At 35.8% G+C, this 22329-nt stretch overlaps 1 protein-coding gene across 26 annotated transcripts in view; it reads left to right on the top strand.

Moving 5' to 3' along the window:
* MEF2A (myocyte enhancer factor 2A) overlaps window positions 1–22329 on the top strand; it is a 151509-nt gene that overhangs the window by 100197 nt on the left and 28983 nt on the right. For 13 of the 26 annotated variants that reach the window (XM_054450768.2, XM_054450767.2, XM_054450773.2 and 10 more), the window contains 3 exons: window positions 5688–5819; window positions 8758–8977; window positions 9768–9827. In XM_054450768.2, coding sequence (XP_054306743.1) covers window positions 5688–5819; window positions 8758–8977; window positions 9768–9827 — 412 coding nt within the window. Of the gene's footprint in view, window positions 1–5687; window positions 5820–5884; window positions 6023–8757; window positions 8978–9767; window positions 9828–22329 lie in introns of all 26 variants that reach the window. The other 13 variants (XM_054450766.2, XM_063653030.1, XM_063653032.1 and 10 more) reach the window with 2 other exon arrangements.

Here is a 22329-nt window from a genome sequence, read left to right on the forward strand (position 1 = left end):
ATGGGAGAAAATTTTTGCAATATATCCATCTGACAAAGGGCTAATATCCAGACTCTACAAAGAACTTAAATTTACAAAAAAAAAAAAACAAACCATCAAAGTGGGTGAAGGATATGAACAGACACTGCTCAAAAGAAGACATTTATGCAGCCAACAAACATGAAAAAAAGCTCATCCTCACTGGTCATTAGAGAAATGCAAATCAAAACCACCATGAGATGCCATCTCACGCCAGTTAGAATGGTGATCATTAAAAAGTCGGGAAACAACAGATGCTAGAGAGGATGTGGAGAAATAGGAACAGTTTTATACTGCTGGTGGGAGTGTAAATTAGTTCAACCATGGTGGAAGACAGTGTGGTGATTCCTCAAGGATCTAGAACTAGAAATACCATTTGACCCAGTAATGCCATTACTGAGTATATACCCAAAGGATTATAAATCATTCTACTGTAAGGACACATGCACACATATGTTTACTGCGGCACTGTTCACAATAGCAAAGACTTGGAATCAACCCAAATGCCCATCAATGATAGACTGGATAAAGAAAATGTGGCACATATACACCATGGAATACTATGCAGCCATAAAAAAAGAATGAGTTCATGTCCTTTGCAAGGACATGGTTGACACTGGAAACCATCATTCTCAGCAAACTAACACAAAAACAGAAAACTAAACACCGCATGTTCTCACTCGTAAGTGGGAGTTGAACAATGACAACACATGGACACGGAGCGGAACATCACTCACTGGGGCTTGTCAGGGAGTGGGGAGCTAGTCTAGGGCTAGTGGTAGGAGAAGTACGTAATGTAGGTGACGGGTTGATAGGTGCAGCAAGCCACCATGGCACATATATACCTATGTAACAAACCTGCACGTTCTGCACATGTATCCCAGAGCTTAAAGTATAATAATAATAATAATAATAATAAAGATCAGCAAAGAAAAAAAGGCTTTTAAAGTTCTTCTTTTAGGTAAAACTGGTTTAATTAATGCTAGACAACAAAGCAAAACCTTCTCTTTTAAGTTTGATTTGGGCATTTACAACACAGAAATAGTGTGGATATGATGTAGGGATTCCTTTTCCCTGGAAATATTTTTAGGCAGTATGCCCTCCTCTCTTCCTCCACCAGCTTGAATTTCATTTTAGATCTTAGTAGCTTCCGACAGAAAGGAAGGTTGTGGGATTTGCTGTTTTAGACAGTTAACATTCTTAATGCTGCAATATAAATAACAATTTATGAATTATCACAAGAAGATTTTGAAGATGAGTATTGAAAGGCCACAGGCCCTGTCTTGTCATATTTCCTTGATACTTGATATTATAACAAATTAATACAGATTAATCAAATATTTTTAGAAAATTTTAAAGAACAGCATACTACTTCCTTTTAAAAACCAATACTTGCTCCAATAATAAGTTCTATCGAGGGTTACTAGGAATCTCTTGCTGAGTTTAGATCTGAAATCAGTGAGTTGGGTGGTTTCACACTCGTAAGTGGTAAAATAGTTTTGTTTTTTGTTTTTTGGTGTATGTATGTATGTATGTATGTATGTATGTATTTATTTATTTATTTATTTATGACAGAGTCTTGCTCTGTCGCCCAGGCTGGAGTGCAGTGGCATGATCTCAGCTCACTGCAAGCTCTGCCTCCTGGGTTTACGCCATTCTCCTGCCTCAGCCTCCCGAGTAGCTGAGACTACAGGTGCCCGCCACCATGCCCAGCTAACTTTGTTTTTGTATTTTTAGTAGAGACGGGGTTTCACCGTGTTAGCCAGGGTGGTCTCAATCTCCTGACCTCGTGATACGCCTGCCTCGGCCTCCCACAGTACTGGGATTACAGGCGTGAGCCACCGCACCCGGCCGTAACATAGTTTTTTATAAAGGTGATTATGACTCTCAGACAGATATCAAGTGAACATTAGTCAAAAATTTTAAGTAATTAATTAGTGAGGGAGCCTGAAAAAAATGCTGCCTTTGTAAATTGAAAGATCAGACAAATATATAAGTCCACCAAGAAGGCCAAATGAATTTGCTTCATAAATACAAAAAACTGGCTCTTCCACAGTGGAGGGAAGAAGTCAATTGAACTTCCACCAGACGGAATTTATTTGCACATCTACAAACACAAATTATTTGCATTACTCTCAGTTTTCTACAAATTATCTTGTGTTTACAGAGTTGGAAAATAGCTCAAAAACCAAGGTACAAACCCCATAGAATCAGATAACTTGGAATGTGCTTTAAACAATACAGAGTTTTTAAAGATATTTAGGTTTTTGGGTTTCATTTAAAAATATTTCACTATCCTTACATAACTAGTGTTGAAAGGTAAATATTAGCTAAGTTTATTACTTAAATCTTGCATTTGGTACCATAAATGACAATGTGCAGAAAGTACCTGAATTGGCCCAAGTCAAAAAAAACTGTTAAAATAATAATGGAATTTAACTTTGTTGTGACATAAATAGAAAAAATGGACATAAATAGAAAAATGATTGTTTCTAACAAGTGCTTAACTGACCCTCCAAAAATAAAATTACTGTCTTCTATAGACTTGTGCTGATGAAAAATATAGGTGTGTTAATTTTAGGATTTTATTTAAGTAATATTGCCAATTGAGACCTTTAAATTAGTTTGGAACATGTACAGAACAGGGTGTATCAAATCGGCTTAAATTGATTAATAATTACTCATTAATGTTGATCTTTATAGCAGCCTGTAATGTATGTTTTAGAATACATTTCTTAAAGAAAAGCAACTGGGATAAGTCAACTTAAATGGGTACACACCGTTGAAATTTGAAATTATTTTGGCACAATTGAGTTTTCTCCTTAAGTTTGTCGGAATGGCATTGAAAAACTCAATCATGTTATTTACAAGGAGTAAAGTATCTTTGAAGTTCTATTTACTTTAGAATGGATTATAATGACTAGTAATAGCTATAGAGAGTACTCAGTGCTAGCACTTCTGATGCATTTTTCTACTTTTTCTTTATGAGGAATAAGCAGATCTCTCATAGTGGTGACGTTTCACACTGTGTTTTCCTCATTGAGCAAGTGTCTTTACTGTGGCTAACTTGTGTGTGAGAAAACTGAAGCTGGCCAGGATCGTATGTACCTTGCCTGGCCTTCTTAATAGATTACGGCATTCCACTTGTTAATACCAGTGGCACAGGAGAAACTTCTACTGTTGTGCTATTTGGTAATGTGAAGACAGAAAAAGTCTTTTTATGGTAGTTGAGTCCTCAAAACAACTCTTCATGGTTTAGTGATAAGGAGACACAAGTTGCCTGTCAAACAGAGGTACATTAGCTTATTATCTACAAAGCTGATAGAGCCTCTTAAATTCTCTCGTGGTGACAGAAACCCCATCTGAAGTGAAGGCTTGCAGAGCTGGAGATAGCAGAGCACTTTCCTTCCTCATAAATACAAGTAGAGTTAACCCTACTCTTGTAGAATAAAAATTGCATGTAATTGTTGAACAAAAGCTGTCGTCTTTTTTCTCTGGCAATTAAAATGTGGTCAAAGAGATACATACTTGGTGATTGCCATTTGTGAAAATTTCAGTGATAAGCATTACAGCTTACTAAGAAGAGCAAGACTAATTAACTAGTCTTAAAATAGATGAAAATTGAGGGGAAATATCAGAGATTTAGGACTAGAATAAATCAACAACTTTATGATAAGATCTGTGTGTAGGCACCTACTATATTTGTTCTGTTTCTAGTGCTGTGTAGGTTTTAAGAGTTCAATGTGTTCCAGTGTTCTGAGTGTCTACATTTTCACTGCTCATAGCTACTTGGAAAGATTTGGCAAGTAAACTTGCTACCATGGTTGGGGGAGGATAAATGCCTTTATCCTTTAGTGCTCCCAACAACGGGACCTTTTACGGCCAAGCACACATAAAAGTCCATGTGATTACTTAGGCTCATAGAGCCTAGTACCATGGAGAAAATGTTGGAGAAATAGATGCCGTGTTTGCCATATGCACATGCCAAGTAATTTAATAAGCTAACGTATCTGTACTAATGATTGTTTATGATTCTTCATGGAAAATTTTTAAAAATCAAATTGAATAAAGTGAATTTTAAAAATAATTTGACTTTGGAGAAACAAAAAAATTCTTGAATCTTAATGTACTGTATTTATGTTCTACTTCATTCAAGAAAAAAGGAGTAAAATAAACATCCATAATTATTGCTAATCATATTTTAAAGGATACTAAGATCTGTTGTGAAATAATCAAAAACATCTTTAGATCTAATTTAATCGTTTATTGATGAACTTCTCTGGGACTAGTTCAGTGATCAAGCTTTGTTTCCTAATTAAGCTCTGTTAGTTAGGCTTACTTAGAAATTTTAACTTCCTAATCCTTCTCTGCAGTTGGTCAGAAAATCAAGAAGTCTCAGCCATTTCAGTGTTGAACCCTGTAACTCTACTTTAAAATAAGACCCAGCAGGATTTTTAAAAAAAGAAGAAAGAAAGAAAGAAGACATTCTGAAAGTAAAGGAATATTCCATATATCTTCAAGCTCATGGTTTTTAATTTATTCTTTTAAGTACTGGACAAGTTATTTCATGATGACTTTAAGTTAAAAATAAAAATCAGAAAACCAACTGTTTTTTGCATTATACTAAGAAAAAAAAAAAAAGTCAGTATAATCCAGAAGATATTTTAATGGCACTCAAGAATATTCTCCAGAAAGGGCTGGGCACAGTGGCTCACACCTGTAATCCCAGCACTTTGGGAGGCCGAGGCGGGTGGATCACGAGGTCAGGAGATCCAGACCATCCTAGCTAACATGGTGAAACCCTGTCGCTACTAAAAATACAAAAATAATTAGCCAGGTGTGGTGGCGGGCGCCTGTAGTCCCAGCTACTCGGGAGGCTGAGGCAGGAGAATGGCATGAACCCGGGAGGCGGAGCTTGCCACTCCATCCTGGGCGACAGAACGAGACTCTGTCTGAAAAAAGAAAAAAAAAAGAAAAGACAGTTCTCCAGAAAGTCAAATCAGTGGATTAAATCAAACCATGAAATACACTCTGAATAACTTTTCAGTGCAAATTTTAAAAATATGTAAAGTCACTAATAATTTGTACATTCTACATAGGAAAGAGTCATTGCAGACAAATAATTATCAAGTTTGTTATATTTCAAAGTTATACAGGAAAGTGAATAATAGGAATGAAATTATTGGGATATTGTGCTGATTCTTTCTGTTGAGTAGGATAAAAACTCCGATAGGCAGAAAGGAAGAGTATGTGAAGTTGCTGAAATGTTCAATTTATAAAGGTACGATAACTTCTCAAAGCATCATTTTTATAGATTTCTGTTTTAGTTCTTTCATGCATTGGTTATATCAGATAAATTGATCAGGCTTTAATCAGATTTGAGTTTTAACTGTGAGAACAGTGAGTCATTTAGTATTTTGAGAAGTTTAGAAAGGAAGAATCCAAACAAATATTCCTTTTCTCTTAACGTACAATGGGAGAATTAATTTTACTTATATCTAATGTTTATCTTATTTGAAGAAGTAAGTACATTTGGGATCATTTGGAAACCGTTTCAGTGGCTCTTGTATAATTCAATTCATTCCGTCTGTGCTCTCTTAATAAATTTTACAGAAAAACTCATGGCAAGTTAGCATTATTTGTGTGTGAATTTTCCAATTGTATTTCAGACTTTAAGAAAGAAAGGCCTTAATGGTTGTGAGAGCCCTGATGCTGACGATTACTTTGAGCACAGTCCACTCTCGGAGGACAGATTCAGCAAACTAAATGAAGATAGTGATTTTATTTTCAAACGAGGCCCTGTAAGTACTTTTACTTTACCTCTACTTTTTATTTGTTGATCCTTTTTGTTAACTTCATTATTTAGGCTCTGAACAAGAAGGAACACAGAGGGTGCGACAGCCCAGACCCTGATACTTCATATGTGCTAACTCCACATACAGAAGAAAAATATAAAAAAATTAATGAGGAATTTGATAATATGATGCGGAATCATAAAATCGCAGTGAGTACTAAAGTATGGTTTGTGATTTTATCTCGTGCATGAAGAGATTGACCAAACATCTTGTTGCTTATTTTTATAGTGGGTGATGACAACAATAAGTAGAAGGGAAGAAATGCATTTTATTAGTATTTTTTATAAAACTTCAAAGTAAAAATTGCTGAAATCTTATACATGTTCAGTATCTTAAATGTAGAAGTGAAGAGAAAACATGCCGATGCAGACTTTGCTACTTCTTACCCCAATACCTTTGGATAGGGCACCTAAACATCTTGAATTCTTTCTCCATCTGTAGTGAGTTGGCTCTCATGATTTTTAAGGTATCTTCCAGCTCTAAAATTCTATGATTTATAATATAGAGTATGTATAAAACTTTCCCTCTGCTCCCATGACTTAAAAACATGTATGTTCTTAAATAGATCTTGAGAAAGCAAAATGTAAGGTAGTTAGGTTTGTTGCGAAACTTGTTTTTTTCCTAAATTATCTTCAATTATTTTGTATAGTTGCTATAATAGCAGAGCTAAGCTTACTGCTTTGCGGTTTGTAAATGTCCCCAAATCACTTAGCAACAATACCACCAAACTTTTGTTCTTTTCTTTTGCTGTAGATACTAAGGAAGAGCAGCTTGGCTTAATTTTAATTTAGGGCAACAATGTTCTTAAACTGATTGCAAAACAAATGGCGACTTTACAGTTTCTGTATACTGATTCATCTAACCATAGTGAAAGAGTATTTTTCTTTGAGCTCGTGCTCCTAGACTTGATAGTTCTTCAAAGAATTCTCACTGGAAGCTCCATTGGCAAGAGCTACTTAAAACAGTTATTCTGGATCTAATTTCCTAATTCTGTATATGTAGGTCAGCCACCCTTGAACAAATTAGTTTCAATGCTGATATTTATTTTATCATCAGAGTTAATTCTCTCAAAACTGTGCCCTAAAGTATGCATGATGGATCATTTCTTCAGAGTAGTCCTATACTACAGGTTGGGTATCCCTTATTGGAAATGCTTGGGACTAGGAAGTGTTTCAGATTTGGGATTTTTTTCAAAATTTGGAATATTTGCATATGTATAATATCTTGGGGATGGGACCCAAGTCTAAACATTAAATTTATTAATGTTTCATACATACCTTACATACTCATGGACTGAAGGAAGTTTTATACAATATTTTTCATAATTTTGTACATGAAACAAAGTTTGTATACATGGAACCATCAGAAAGCAAAGATGTCCCTGTCTCAGCTACCCATGTCATAGGTCTTGGCCCCATGTGGAGCATCATGGGGAACCTGCTGTTAACATGTGTAGCCTACACATGTGCCATTTTATTACCCTTTGTGGATGTGCTTCCGTGAGGGAATCTGGGTGTGCACAGAAAAGATATATTGAAGCTGATAGGAGACTGGAACGGTCCTTTTCCCCTTGGAGACACTGAATAAACTGTGTATTGTATGCCTGCATTTCCACACATCAGGTTTGGAATTCTCTATGGCATCATGTTGGTGCTCAGAAAGTTTTGGATTTTGGATTTTCAGATTAGGGATGCTTAACCTGTATAAGAAGCCAGCTCACAAAAAAATAGCCTTAAGGAGTTACTTTTGGGCAAATACCATTATTATTCTTAAAAACAAGACAGTAGTAAATAAAGGGATGTTGTTGACCTTGCAGTTAATGTTAAAGCTGCAAGGATATTGCACAAATAAAAGTGTTTTACTTTTGAAAAAAATTGTCATATACCCACTGTTTTTATATTTGTTGATGTATTATAATTTTTCTACATGAAATAAACTACTATTGAATAAAGTACAATAAAATATATTCTTCCAACTTTGAATTAGCAGTGTTACCTTATTTTTGTATGTTACTCTTTTAAAATGAGGGCAGAGTAAAGTTGTTTTATTTTCTCCCACTTTAAATTGTAAAGAGCAACATATATTTATCATGGTTAAGAAGCATATTGTAAATGGTGTGTGGAGGAAATGCAAGATGAAAATAGAAAATAGAAAAAAGGGGGTATGGAATAATTTGGAGGGAGGGAAGTTTAGCATTTATAATATTTGTAATTTAATCTTTATACAATTTAAAGAAGATACCAAAAACTTTATTACTCTTACTACTGGCTTGGTTAGTAGTTAATTTTGTTGTTTAGATTAGATTTCTTTGCATTTTCATTAAACTCAAATTGCATTGTTACATATATAATTACTTTTTTTTTTCTTAGTTTTGCCCTTTAGAAAGTTAGTCAATTAAATCAGAATGGGGAATATTTATGATTTATCAGATTTGACATATTAAGTTAATAATATGTGTACACACTTTTCTCCTTCCATTATATTTGGGATCTCTCAGTAGAAATGTAATGTTATTAAGGTTTACATTGAAGTGCCAATTTATGCTTACTTGGTGACAGTGATATATTTTGTAATGTCTAAATATGACAACACTACTTGATTATCAGGTTTATCCTCTTAAATTTGTCTTTATGAATATTTGAAATATAGAATATAGACAGTATATATTAATATATAAAGTTGAAATTGAAAAGGCTCATGTCAGTCATATTCATGTTCAAACATAATTCTAAAGAAAATAGCTTTAATGTGTAAATTGGTTAAGAACCTATCCCTGTCCTCTACTTTTAGTAACTTGAGTTGCCTTGCCAAATTAAAGTTCAAAAGTTACTTTGTAGATGAATATGAAACCAACAGTTTTTTCCTTCTTTTTCTTTATTTACAGCCTGGTTTGCCACCTCAGAACTTTTCAATGTCTGTCACAGTTCCAGTGACCAGCCCCAATGCTTTGTCCTACACTAACCCAGGGAGTTCACTGGTGTCCCCATCTTTGGCAGCCAGCTCAACGTTAACAGATTCAAGCATGCTCTCTCCACCTCAAACCACATTACATAGAAATGTGTCTCCTGGAGCTCCTCAGAGACCACCAAGTACTGGCAATGCAGGTATGTAGTGATACCTATTATGCTGGTTCTTTAATAAAGAGGGTGAAAAAACTCATTGCTAACATAAGCAGTTTCTTATTTTGCTATTCTTAATTTTATTGCTTTGATGAGCAAGAATCACTGCTACATAATTGGCCTCATTTTAAAGTATTTTTTTGAAAATCAATTGTGGGTGTAGCATTGTGTCATGCAAAGTAGAACAGTACTGAGAACCTGCCGTTTATACGCTTTCCTTCTCATGGGAAAGCCATACTTTGACGGGCAGAAAATTTAGTTAGATATCAGAAGCAAGGATTTAAAGTAGAGTGTGAGCCATTCATGTTAGAAATATGGGTGATAGACTACCTGATTGGAGTTAGAGTATCTTTTACATCTCCTCCTGCCTGAATTACTTCATTAATTCAGCAGAATTTACATTGCATTTATTGTATTAGTCTACGTAATGCAGTGTCTCCTCTCCCCTAAGTCCTAGATTTAATTTAGTGATTTAATCATACTCCTTACACACTGCCCCCATTTTTATCAGTGTGTACTATTTTGGTATTGATGTAATACCACTATTTGGTATTGAAGGCGACATCAAGCTTGAAAGGTAAACTCATATATATGAGATATAATAACTACATCAGATTACATATTAATGCCAACTTCAGACTGAGCTAGTTTTTATTTTTGTGTCTTTTTAGGATTAGAGTGAGAGTTACCTCTATTCAGTTCACATTCAGTCAGGTAAAGAGAGCTAATTCATATTCATTCTCTGCCCTCTGTCTTCTCTCCATAACGTTGTAAGGTGGGATGTTGAGCACCACAGACCTCACAGTGCCAAATGGAGCTGGGAGCAGCCCAGTGGGTGAGTGAATCCCTCCTCTTTTGTTTTGTAGGTATCTGTCCTATATGAGATTAAAGGAATGATGTTCCTGAAATAAAGCTTTCTGGGAAATTTCCTTCTAAAGGGTACTTTCACTAATACATCAAGATAATTTCTTAAGGAGAAACTTTCTCTATCTTCTCTCCTTACCAAAGTTAGACTGTTACCAAACTACTGTATCTTACAATAGCATGAAGTGTTTTCAGAGAGATTAGAATGAAAAGAAATGGTGGGTCTATCTACTTCTACAGATAGAAAGATAATTAAGAGATTTGTCTTGGCCAGGTGTGGTGGCTCACACCTGTAATCCCAGCACTTTGGCAGAACGAGGCAGGCGGATTGCCTGAGCTCAAGAGTTCGTGACCAGCCTGGGCAACACCGTGAAACCCTGTCTCTACTAATATACAAAAAAAATTAGCTGGGCGTGGCAGTGTGCACCTGTTGTCCCAGCTATTCAGGAGGCTGAGGCAGGAGAACTGCTTGAATCCGGGAGGCAGAGGTTGCAGTGAGCTGAGAACGCATCACTGCACTCCAGCCTGGGCGATAGAGTGACACTCCTTCTCAAAAAAAAAAAAAAATTATGGAGATGATTGAATGACTTAATAAAAATGATGAGGAAGAAATAAACAGAAACATAAATAAAGATATTATTAAGACAAGTTACAAAATATTTAACGACAAAGTAGGAATAAATGCCTAATTATATCTGTGACAGTATTAAATGTTTTAATGGAATTAAACAGATAAGACCTATTGTGGAGTCTTACTTAACAGAAAACAATTAAATGTGGGAAAATACATAAAGGTTGTACCAGTTAAACACTAGGGCTGCTACTCTTGTATGTATATTTCCAAATATTTATGGTTTTTTTTCAGCTCTTGTTTCAGTTGTTTGTATGCCTACATACTGTTTTTGCGTCCCTTTTCACATATGTTTTTGATTCCCTCAACAAAATAATAAGTTCAGGGCCCACCAAGAATTGTGAGAGCCTAATATGCTTCTCTCATATTGGGTTGACATCCCAAAAGGCTGGACTCTAGAAGTAAAGTAAACCAGAGATAAACAGTTCTTCTCAGTAGTGACATCTTATATATGCATCATACAGTTTGTTTGTTTTTTTTTTTTTTTGAGATGGAGTCTCACTCTTGTCGCCCAGGCTGGAGTGCAGTGGCGCCATCTCCGCTCACTGCAAGCTTTGCCTCCCGGGTTCACACCATTCTCCTGCCTCAGCCTCCCGAGTAGCTGGGACTACAGGTGCCCGCCACCACGCCGGGCTAATTTTTTTGTATTTTTAGTAGAGACGGAGTTTCACCGTGTTAGCCAAGATGGTCTCGATCTCCCGACCTGGTGATCTGCCTGCCTTGGCATCCCAAAAGTTTGTTAAAATTAGATTGTAGTGATTAGAAATTAGATCTAGGGGTTCCAGAATGCCTGGAAAAGCAAATAGTCTCTGGAAGAATAAAATAAGCCTGGCCCACATGGCAAAACCCCATCTCTACTAAAAATACAAAAATTACCCGGACGTTGTGGCAAGTGCCTGTAATCCCAGCTACTCAGGAGGCTGAGGCAGGAGAATCGCTTAAGCCCAGGAGGCGGAGGTTGCAGTGAGCCGAGATCATGCCACTGCACTCCAGCCTGTGCGACAAGAGCGAAACTCTGTCTCAAAAATAAATAAATAAATTAATTAATTAAATAAAACACCATCTCAGACCTTATTATTTCTAACTTGGCACATAAGCTGAACTAGGCACACACACAAATAAAGCAAATGAAAACTTGAAGAAATAAACAAACAACGGAATCAGCCTCCTGGGAACTCCAGAATTTGACTTTAATATAACAGTGTTTACTGTGTTCAAGGGTATTTAAAAAAAAAAAAAAAAGACTGAGAATTTTAGCAGAGAACTGAAATTTATAACAAAATGGAAATTTTAGAACAAAAAAAACCCGTAATGTTAAGAACTTAACAGATGGGCTTAAAAACAGATCGGACAAAGCAAATACAGGAATTAAGAAACTAAAAGATAAGATAGAAGAAAATTATCCAGAATTTTGGAGACACAGAGGGATGGAAAATTAAAAAGAAGACCCAGAGCATGCAATAAAAAGGACTGGCATACATTAAATTGAAGTCCCAGGAAGCAAAGTCAGAGAAAATTGGGCAGAAGCAGTATTTGAAGAGATAATCACTGAGAATTTTCCAAAACTAACAACAAAAAAACAAGCCACAAATTGGGAAGGCCTATAAAACTCTACGTGGAGTACAGATAATGCTGTGCTTTATGAGGAATTTAAACCTTTATGAACAAAAGACTGGGAGATAGTGAGCTAAACCTCCTTCTCAGAAAGTCAGAAAAGGACAGCAAATTAAACCTAAAGTCGGTAGAACCAAATAACAAAGATACAAGCATTGAAATAGAAAATAGAAAATTTTCTATTTCAGGCATGGTGAAACAGATGATCTCATATGTGCTTTTGTGGTATTGTAAATCAGTAACAATCTTTCTGGAAAGGTTTTGGCAAGATGTTTCAGTGGTCATAAAAATACAAGTATTGATACTGAAATAGAAAAACATAAATTGAATTAACAAAACAAATACTGATTATTTAAAAGACTAATAAAATGGAATGTTTTCACTAATATTCAATTCAAAATATTTTCTAATTTCCATTATATCTTTTTCTTTAACCTAACTTGTGAGTTATTTAGAATTATATTTCTTAATTTCAAATACATGGAGATTTTCCAGTTATCTTTTAGATATTATTTTCTAGCCAGATTGTTTTGTTACCAGAGAACTTACCTCTGTATGATTAAATTCTCTGAAACTTGCTGATACTTTGTTATAGGCCAGCATGTGCTCAATTTTTGTCTGTGTTGTCTACTGGAAAAGAATGTTTATTCTGTATTATAAGCATGGATTGCAAATTCTACTTGTTTTAAATACGTTTTATCTGTATATGTGTCATAACTTACTGTATCAGCTCCAGTTTAGAAACTCGTGATAGGTCAGTTCCAGATAGTTTTGCGTTACCTTTAAACCATATCATTTTTACCAATATTGTCATTTTCAAATACGTAATTTGTTTATAGATGAGTCTTCCATTTGCCTTGTTCATATTTTAATTTTTGTTGCATCTTCTGCCTGCTTTCCTAAAGTTGGAATACTTCAGACCCATGTACTGTTGAAAGAAGAGGCATCCTTGAGACTTTTAAAGCAGTGAACAAACTCAGGAAAGGCAAAGACTTGTTAAATAAGAAACCAAAGAAAGCCTAATGGAAAGACTGATTGATTTGCTTGTGTTAAAATTGGAAACTTTGTGAATCAAAAGCACTGTAAAGAGAGTAAAAAGGCAAGACAGAATGGGAGAATATATATAGTATGTATACAATCAATAGAGAGGTGTTTTTTTTTTTTAAGAATACCTACAAATCAGTAAGAAAAAGAAAACTCGACTTTTGAAAATGTGCATGAGAACACGTCACTTCACAAAAGAAATGTCTGATAAATGTGAAGAAATGCTCAGTCTCAGTAGTCATGGAAATGCAAAATTAAACCACAAAGAGAGAACACTGCACACCCACCAGAATTGCTAAGATGAAATAGATGGTATACCAAATATTGACAAAGCTATGAAAAAGCACAAACTCATACACTGGTAGTGGGAGTACAAGTTGTTGCAACCACTTGGCATTATCTGCCTAAGCTGCAGATACCTGTATTCTGTGGCAGCATTTTCACCCATCCTTACGTACTGTGGAGAAACGCATTTGTGCATCACGAGTACCAAGAGATATGTAAAAGAGTGTGTACAACAGTATGTTAAAGTCAGTATCTAGAAATAGTACAGATCTTTTTCAACAGTAGAATGGATAAATATAAGAGTACATTCATATGAAAGAATATTATACTGCAGTGAAAATGAAATCACAGCAGTTCTCAACATGGATGAATGTCACCAAACATTATGAATTAAAGAAGATAGATACATACTCAAGATTCTAACTATATAACGTTTGAAAAGCAGGCCAAAAAAACTATAGTATTTGGGATGCTTGTGTAGATAGATGGCAGAGCCATAAAGAAAAACCAAGAAATTACTGTAAAATTCACAATAGTGGTTACTTTGGGTAGGTGAGACTCTGGGAATATTTTAGGGGACCCAATTATGGAAACTTCTGGGGTTCTGGCAGTATTCTTAATCTGAATGGTGGTTACATGGATCTTCACTTTATGATAAATCCTTAACCTATACGTTTTTGTTTTGTACATTTTCTGTTGATGTGTTATATTAGCAAGAAAACAGGTTTGAAAATAAAAGAATACACTAGATATAATAATAAAGGAACTATAACAACAAATATAAAGGCACTTTTTAAATTATAAGAGAAAATAACGTACATTTTGTGGTATTTATACTATTCCAAAATCCAGAGAGAAAATTTATAGACACTCAACACTCACATTCATGCACAAACTAGAGGTAGCCTTTGAGTCTTTGGACATTGTTGTCTGCATGTGGCAGCTGGAACTCAGCACCCATCTTAAGATCATGAGACAAGTCAGTTTAAGATGACAGGTCAAAATGCCAAGGTTGATGAAGTGAAAAGCTGGTGGCCCTCAGTGTTGAGCTGCTGAAGCAGCTGAGTCTGGGACCACTCTTCCCCCACTCTTTTTACGTGAGATAATACGTATTCCTTATTCTCCAGAGGAAAAAAGTAAGATAAAATCCAAGCAACAGATAGGGGAATGTTTAGTAATGGGCATTTAATTGTGCCAAAATACACAATTCAAAAAAGAAACCTAACTAGTATTTTAAAAACTGAAAAGGTTGTTCATCATTGGTAGTATTCATGAAATTCAAATTAAAATGACAAAAAAATAAAATACTACTCTTACTTACTAATTCCCAACTATTAGCACTTTTTATTGTGCTATTCAGTGCTAATGAAGGCATGGTGAAACTGATGATCTCATGCATGCTTTTGTGGCATTGTAAATTAGTAACAATCTTTCTGGAAAGGTTTTGGCGAGATGTTTTAGTTGTCATAAAAATGTTTATACCTCCAAGCCCACTAATCCCATTTTTGGGAATCTCTCCTGAAGAGGTAAGTTAGAATAAGCAAAGCTTCATTGCAACTTTATTTGTAGTAATGAATAATAGGAAGAAATCAACATATTTAGCAATATGAAAATGAAGTAAATGAAATTTCAACTGAATTTCTTTTTAGTTGTGATTTAAAACGAGCAAAAAATATGAGCATGGAAAACAAAAAGGGAAAAATCCAAAGAGATTATAATACTTACTTTAAGATGGTGGGGACTATAAGTGTTCTTCACTCTTTTTCTAGTTTTGGTGATGCTGTATTAATACAGTTACCTCTACAGTCATAACATCTTTATTGTAGTAAATTAGAATATTTCTTTATTTTTTACTTATAACTTGTTTTCCATTGTCATCTGTGCAAATAAAACTTGGCAGCTTTGTACATATTGTAATTTGTATAGATCTTTCATAGAGGTAATTTGCTTATTTGATTATGATTTACTAGGTGTATTTCTCTACGGGGAGTTTATATTTAATACTGGGTTTATACTATAGTTCAAATGACTTTGGGGACTTTTTACTTTGGGCACACTTTAAAATATCAAGCATAAAATAAAGTCTTAGCTATCCAGCAACTTCACTTTTTAAAAACATGTTGAGAAAGAGAAAAAACACATATGGTACTAGACATAGAAAGGCTCAAGATGCTCTTGGAATTATTTGGGGTTAAATGAAGGTAAAGTAAGGGTTTGCATTGTAGCAGGCACACTGGCAGTTAAAAAGAAGAGATGGAAGAGGTGAAAGATATCATGAAGAAAGCTTGATTGCTCTGAAGCAGGGGATGGGATGGCGGAGGACAGCAGAGGTAGAAGTCTTTAGAACAAGCTGAGTTGAGATGACAGCAGCATGTCTGGGTGAAAGTGGCCACCAGATTATTTGAATATGGACTGGAAATTAGGAAAGACAAAGCAGAAACCGAGTTTTCAGTCATTCACATGGAGGTGATAGTTGAAGTTGTATGTGCTTCAGCATTCATGCTTCATGAAGATGCTGAAGTTTCTGAAAGAGAAGAAGATACGTTGCCTTTTGGGGGCTGCCCACGTAGGATAGAGATGGGGAATACAGTATTCAGACAGAAAAGAAGCAGACCCCATGAGCATTGCCTATTTTTGTTATAAATTTTTATTGGACAGGATCCATGTTGTCCATCTTACAAGACATTTCATTGAATCAAGTACACATGCTTTCAATTATTTCAAAACCTGTGATCTTTATTTATTATTTTATTTTATTTTAGACTAGTCAAGTGCAGTAGTGAGAAGGGGGAAAGAGTGGAACAAGGAGTTTGATAAGTTGAGATAACTCACTGCCTTCGAACCAGCCCTGTGATCTTTTCTACTTTCAGAAACCTCAAGCAGTTCTTTGTACAAATGACATAATTTTATAACTGTTAGAATGTATTTTTTTAATTGAATAATCAGCTGAATGTCAAATTTTATGAAAATTTTGCCAAATATGATTGAACTTTGCTTTGGATGAGTTTTTCAGAATCCTTTGAAGTTTGCACATCAGTTGGACTTCTGAAATGAATTCATAGTGAAATATTAATGACATCATTGTCTGCAGTTTAACCCTAGAAGAGTAGTATCTAAGGACACAGTACTTGCCAGCTACTTGAATGCATTATTTCAGCTGATGTGATTTATATTTTGAAATATGAGCCAGACTGATGGAATTGACTGACCTATCTTATAGCTGTAGGACTGTAATTGAGATCAAGTTCCGTTAGTTTCTGAAGGCATGGGTATGCGGTTTGCTCAAGAGCATTTTTTCACATTTGTATTAGGATAGTAAATTACCTTTAAAACTGGAAACATATTTTAACAACATTAAATTGGATTTATTCATTTAGTGTAGATACTGCAGTTCCTAGGTTTGTAAACTGTGGCGAGATGAGTTATATACTGAAAGTATTTACCTCAAAAGTCTATCTGAAAAATATCTTCATTTTTGTAATAAAAATTGAGCTGGAGGTAAGAAGGTATATATTAGGGTATATATCACTGCACTCTACAAAATAACAAGTCGTGCATAGGATATTCTCTTAGCTTCAGCCTGGCAAGTTACCAAACACTTACATCATCCTTTAATCATCATCTGCTACTGACTCCTGACTTTACACCAAGAAATACTGTGCTTTCAAGTCCTCTCTTACTCTTGAAATTTGGTTCTCATGAGTTACCATCGTGTCATATCTATCTAAAGCACCATAGACTGCACGTGGGAAAATAGTATTTGTGCTTCTTGGTGATGTGTGGCTCTGAATTATATATTTACATCATTTTTTGTCTTTGAGAGGAAATTCTACTTTCTCCTTCAGATTTGAGTATAAATCAAGTAAAGAAGAATCTTCTAAATAATATCAGAATCAGAACACGTATTCATGCCATTCTATATTAAAAAAATATTAATCTGACATTCTCATACTGTTACGCAAAATGAAGTTTCTATTTAACCTTCCTATTTTTGAATAAATTTATTTAATAAACATTTTTAATTCTTCAAATGTCTGGCTTAGCAATTACCTCTGTCCAACTCATATATGATCTGTACTCGACAGGATCGCCTGGTGAAGTGGTTGTTTTTTAAACTGCACTGCTTTCTGAAGCTTAACAGGATGCAGGAAATTACTCTATGGGGTGTGGAAAGGGTTTAATTCATACCCCTTCAAGATAATGAAAGCAGAACGCAGGAAATAACCTCATGAGGTTAACTGAAATACCAGTCCCCACAGCAAAATTAGATCATACATATGAATTAAAACTGAGTGGGTCACTTGGTAAACGTTTTAGAGGAAACAGGAGGAATTGGGTGAGGGTAAGGAAGTAAAAACCACACTAATCATCTGGAACTCAGAAATTCTTTTGTTTGTTTTGAGACAGGATCTCACTCTGTTGCCCTGGCTGGAGTACAGTGGCACAATCTCGGCTCACTGAAGCCTCCACCTCTGCGGCTCAGGCAATTCTCCTGCGTCAGCCTCCCTAGTAGCCAGCATTACAGACATGCACCACCATGCCTTGTTAATTTAGCATTTTTTTTTTAGTGGGGTTTCGCCATGTTGGCCAGGCTGGTCTCCAACTCCTGACCTCAGGTGATCCACCCGTCTCGGCCTCCCAAAGTGCTGGGATTACAGTTGCGAGCCACCATGCCTGGGCCTTTTATTTAAAAAAAAAAAAATTATTTCAATAGTTTCGGTGGAACAAGTGGTGTTTTGTTGCATGGAAAAATTCTTTAGTGGTGATTTTGGAGTTCACCAGAGCAGTGTACACTGTACCCAATATGTAGTCTTTTATGGCTCACCCCCCTCCCAGCCTTCCTCCTTGAGTCCCCAAAGTCCATTGTATCGTTCTTATGCCTTTGCATCCTCATAGCTTAGCTCCCACTTATAAGTGAAAACATGTGATGTTTGATTTTCCACTCCTGAGTTACTTCTCTTAGAATAGTGGTCTCCAGTTCCATCCAGGTTGCTGCAAATGCCATTATTTTGTTCCCTTTTATGGCTGAGTAGTATTCCATGGTGTACATATATATATATATATATTACGTTTCCTGTGTCCACTTGTTGGTTGATGGGCATTTAGGCTGGTTCCATATTTTCGCAATTGCAAAATGTGCTGCTATGAACATGTGTGCGCAAATGTCTTTTTCATATACTGACTTCTTTTCCTCTGACCCAGTAGTGGGATTGCTAGATCAAACTGTAGTTCTACTTTTAGTTCTTTAAGCAATCTCTCTACTGTTTTCTTTAGTGGTTATACTAGTTTACATTCCCACCAGCAGTGTATAAGTGTTTGCTTTTCACCATATCCATGCCAACATGTATTATTTTTTGATTTTTTAAATATGGCTATTCTTGCCGGAGTAAGGTGGTGTCTCATTGTGATTTTGATTTGCATTTCACTGACAATTAGTGATGTTGAGCATTTTTCATATATCTTTTGGCAATTTGTATATCTACTTTCGAGAATTATCTATTCATGGCCTTTGCCCGCTTTTGATGGGATTATTTGTTTTTTTCTTGCTGATTTGAGTTCCTTGTAGATTCTGGATATTAGTCCCTTGTCAGATGCATAGTTTGCGAAGATTTTCTCCCACTCTGTGGGTTGTCTGCTGATTATTTTGCTGTGCAGAAGGTTTTTAGTTTAATTAGGTCCCATCTATTTATTTTTGTCTTTGTCATATTTGCTTTTGGGTTCTTGATCATGAACCCTTTGTCTAAGCCAATGTCTAGAAGAGTTTTTCCAGTGTTCCAGAATTTTTGTGATTTCAGGTCTTAGATTTAAGTCTTTGATTCATCTTGAATTGATTTTTGTGTAAGATGAGAAATGAGGATCCAGTTTCTTTCTTCTACATGTGGCTTGCCTATTATGCCAGCACCATTTGTTGAATAGGGTGTCTTTTCCCCACTTTATGTTTTTGTTTGCTTTGTTGAAGATCGGTTGGCTGTAAGTATTTGGCTTTATTTCTGGGTTTTCTATTCTGTTCCATTGGTCTGTGTGCCTGTATTTATGCCAGTACCTTGCTTTTCTGGTAACTGTAGTCTTGTAGTATAGTTTGAAATGGAAATAATGTGATGCCTCCAGATTTGTTCTTTTTGCTTAGTCTTGCTTTGGGTATGCAGGCTCTTTTGGTTCTATATGAATTTTAGGATTTTTTCCCCCTAGTTCTATGAAGAATGATGGTGGTATTTTGATGGGAATTGCATTGAATTTGTAGATTGTTTTTGGCAGTATGGCCATTTTCACAATATTGATTCTACCCATCCGTGAGCATGAGATGTGTTTCCATTTGTTTGTGTCATCTGTGATTTCTTTCAGCAGTGGTTCATAGTTTTCCTTGTAGAAATTTTTCACCTCCTTGGTTAGTTATGTTCCTAAGTATTTTATTTTTTTTGCACCTGTTGCAAAAAGGATTGAGTTCTTGATTTGATTCTCAGCTTGGTCATTGTTGGCGTATAGCAGTGCTGTTGATTTGTGTACATTGATTTTGTGTCCTGAAACTTTACTGAATCCAGTAAAGATGTCATAGATGGCTTTTATTACTTTAAGATATGCCCCTTGTGTGCCAGTTTTGCTTATTGACTTGTGTATGTTAAACCATCCCTGCATCCCTAGTATGAAACCCACTTGATCATGGTGTATTATCTTTTGATATGCTGTTGGATTCGGTCACCTGTTATTTTGTTGAGGATTTCTGCACCTGTGCTCATCATGGGTATTGGTCTGTAGTTTACTTTGGTACATCCTTTCCTGGTTTTGGTATTAGGGTGATACTGGCTTCATAGAATGATTTAGGAAGGATTCTCTCTTACTCTGTCATTTGGAATGGTTTAATAAGATTGGCACCAGTTCTTCTTTGAATGCTTGATAGAATTCAGCTCTGAATTCATCTGGTCTTGGACTTTTTTTTTGTTGGCAGTTTTTAAAATTACTGTTTCAGTCTCGCTACTTGTTATTGGTCCATGCAGAGTTTTTATTTCTTCCTGATTTAACCTAGGCAGGTTGTATATTTCCAGGAATTTATCCATCTCCTCTAGATTTTCTAGTGTATTTTTCCACCCCTTTATGTGAGTCCTTATGTGTTAGGTGAGTGTCTTGAAGACAGCAGATACTTGGTGGATTTTTAACCATTCTGCCATTCTGTATCTTTTAAGTGGAACGTTTAGGTCATTTATATTCAATGTTAATATTGAGATGTGAGGTACTATTTTATTAATCATTGTGTTGTTGCCTGAATACTTTTTTTTTCATTGTGCTATTGTTTTATGGGCCCTGTGAGATTTATGATTTAAGGAGGGTGTATTTTCAGGTTTTGTTTCAAGATTTAGAAGTCCTTTTCGCATTTCTTGGTTGTGCTCGCTTAGTAGTGGTGAATTCTCTCAGCATTTGTTTGTCTGAAAAAGACTCTCTCTTCTTCATTCATGAAGCTTAGTTTTGCTGGGTACAGAACTCTTGACTGACAATTATTTTGTTTGAGGAAGCTAAAGATAGGACCCCAATCTCTTCTGGCTTGTAGGGTTTCTGGAGAGAAATCTGCTGTTAATCTGCTAAGTTTTCCTTTGTTGGTTACCTGATGCCTTTGCCTCTCAGCTCTTAAGATTCTTCCCTTTGTCTTCACTTTAGATAACCTGATTACTGTGTGCCTGGGTGACGATCTTTTTGCAATGAATTTCCCAGGTCGTCTTTGAGCTTTTTGTTTTTGGATTTCTAGATCTCTAGTGAGGCCAGGGAAGTTTTCCTCAATTATTTTCTCAAATATGTTTTCCAGACTTTTAGATTGCTCTTCTTCCTCAAGAACACCACTTATTCTTAGGTTTGGCTGTTTAGCATAATCTCAAATTTTTTGGAGGCTTTGTTCATTTTTGTTTTTTGATTTTTTTTTTAATTTGTCTTTGTTTGATTGGATTAATTCTGTCACCTAGGCTGGAATATGGTGGCGTGGTCTTGGCTCACTGCAACCTCTGCCTCCTGGGCTCACCTCAGCCTCAGGAGTAGCTGGGACTACAGGTGCACACCACCATGTCCTATTAATTTTTTTTTTTTTTTTTTTTTTTGTAGAGACGGGGTTTCACCATGTTGCCCAGGCTGGTTTTGAACTGGGCTTAAGCAATCTGCCCACCTCAGCCTCCCGAAGTTCTGGGATTACAGGCATCAGCTACCACATCTGACCCAGGGGCAAACCATTTTACGTCTCAGAATGCAGTCTTGTCAGGATGAGATTATTAGGACAAATTTTAGACCAGTGTTAAGCACACAGCAGACACTCAGTTTTTGTTAGTTCTTGCATGTGTATTAATACAGGGGTGTGTGGGTGTGTGGGTGTATTTGTAACACCTAGTATCTGCTTATTTTTCATGAATTCTGAAGTTTTCTTTTTGGCTTTATACTAGAATGAAAGGAGCAGAACAAATACAGCTATTCTTTCCTTCTGATGGTCCCTGAAGCTGTGGATTATCCAGGCTTATCTGCTCTGCCATTCCTCACTCACACCTTGTTCATTCGTGCTTTAATGTATTTTTCTCCCATTTATCCATAATGCCTGCCTTCTCTTTTCTTCTGTTCTTCTCTCATTTCAGACTGCTCAGTCGTTAATCCCACAAAGGCTTTCCTAATTAAGCCGATAGATTTGGTATCAGTGCTTTCTATTTCCTTGTAAATTTTGTGTGGTTACCTCTAGTTTGCCCATATTGTGAGTATAGTTTTGGTATATTCATGCCTATGTGATATGCCTGCTCTTGCTAACTAGATGAAAAGCTACTTGAAGACCTGTAGGCTTTTTATGGTTTCTCTACATATACCCTCCCAGGGGCACAGTACTGTATACGTAATAGATATTTGAATTTTTTAAATTTCCAAATAGTAAAGGTACTTCTAT

Source organism: Pongo pygmaeus, chromosome 16, assembly GCF_028885625.2.
Source record: "Pongo pygmaeus isolate AG05252 chromosome 16, NHGRI_mPonPyg2-v2.0_pri, whole genome shotgun sequence".
NCBI classification, from domain to species: Eukaryota; Metazoa; Chordata; class Mammalia; order Primates; family Hominidae; genus Pongo; species Pongo pygmaeus.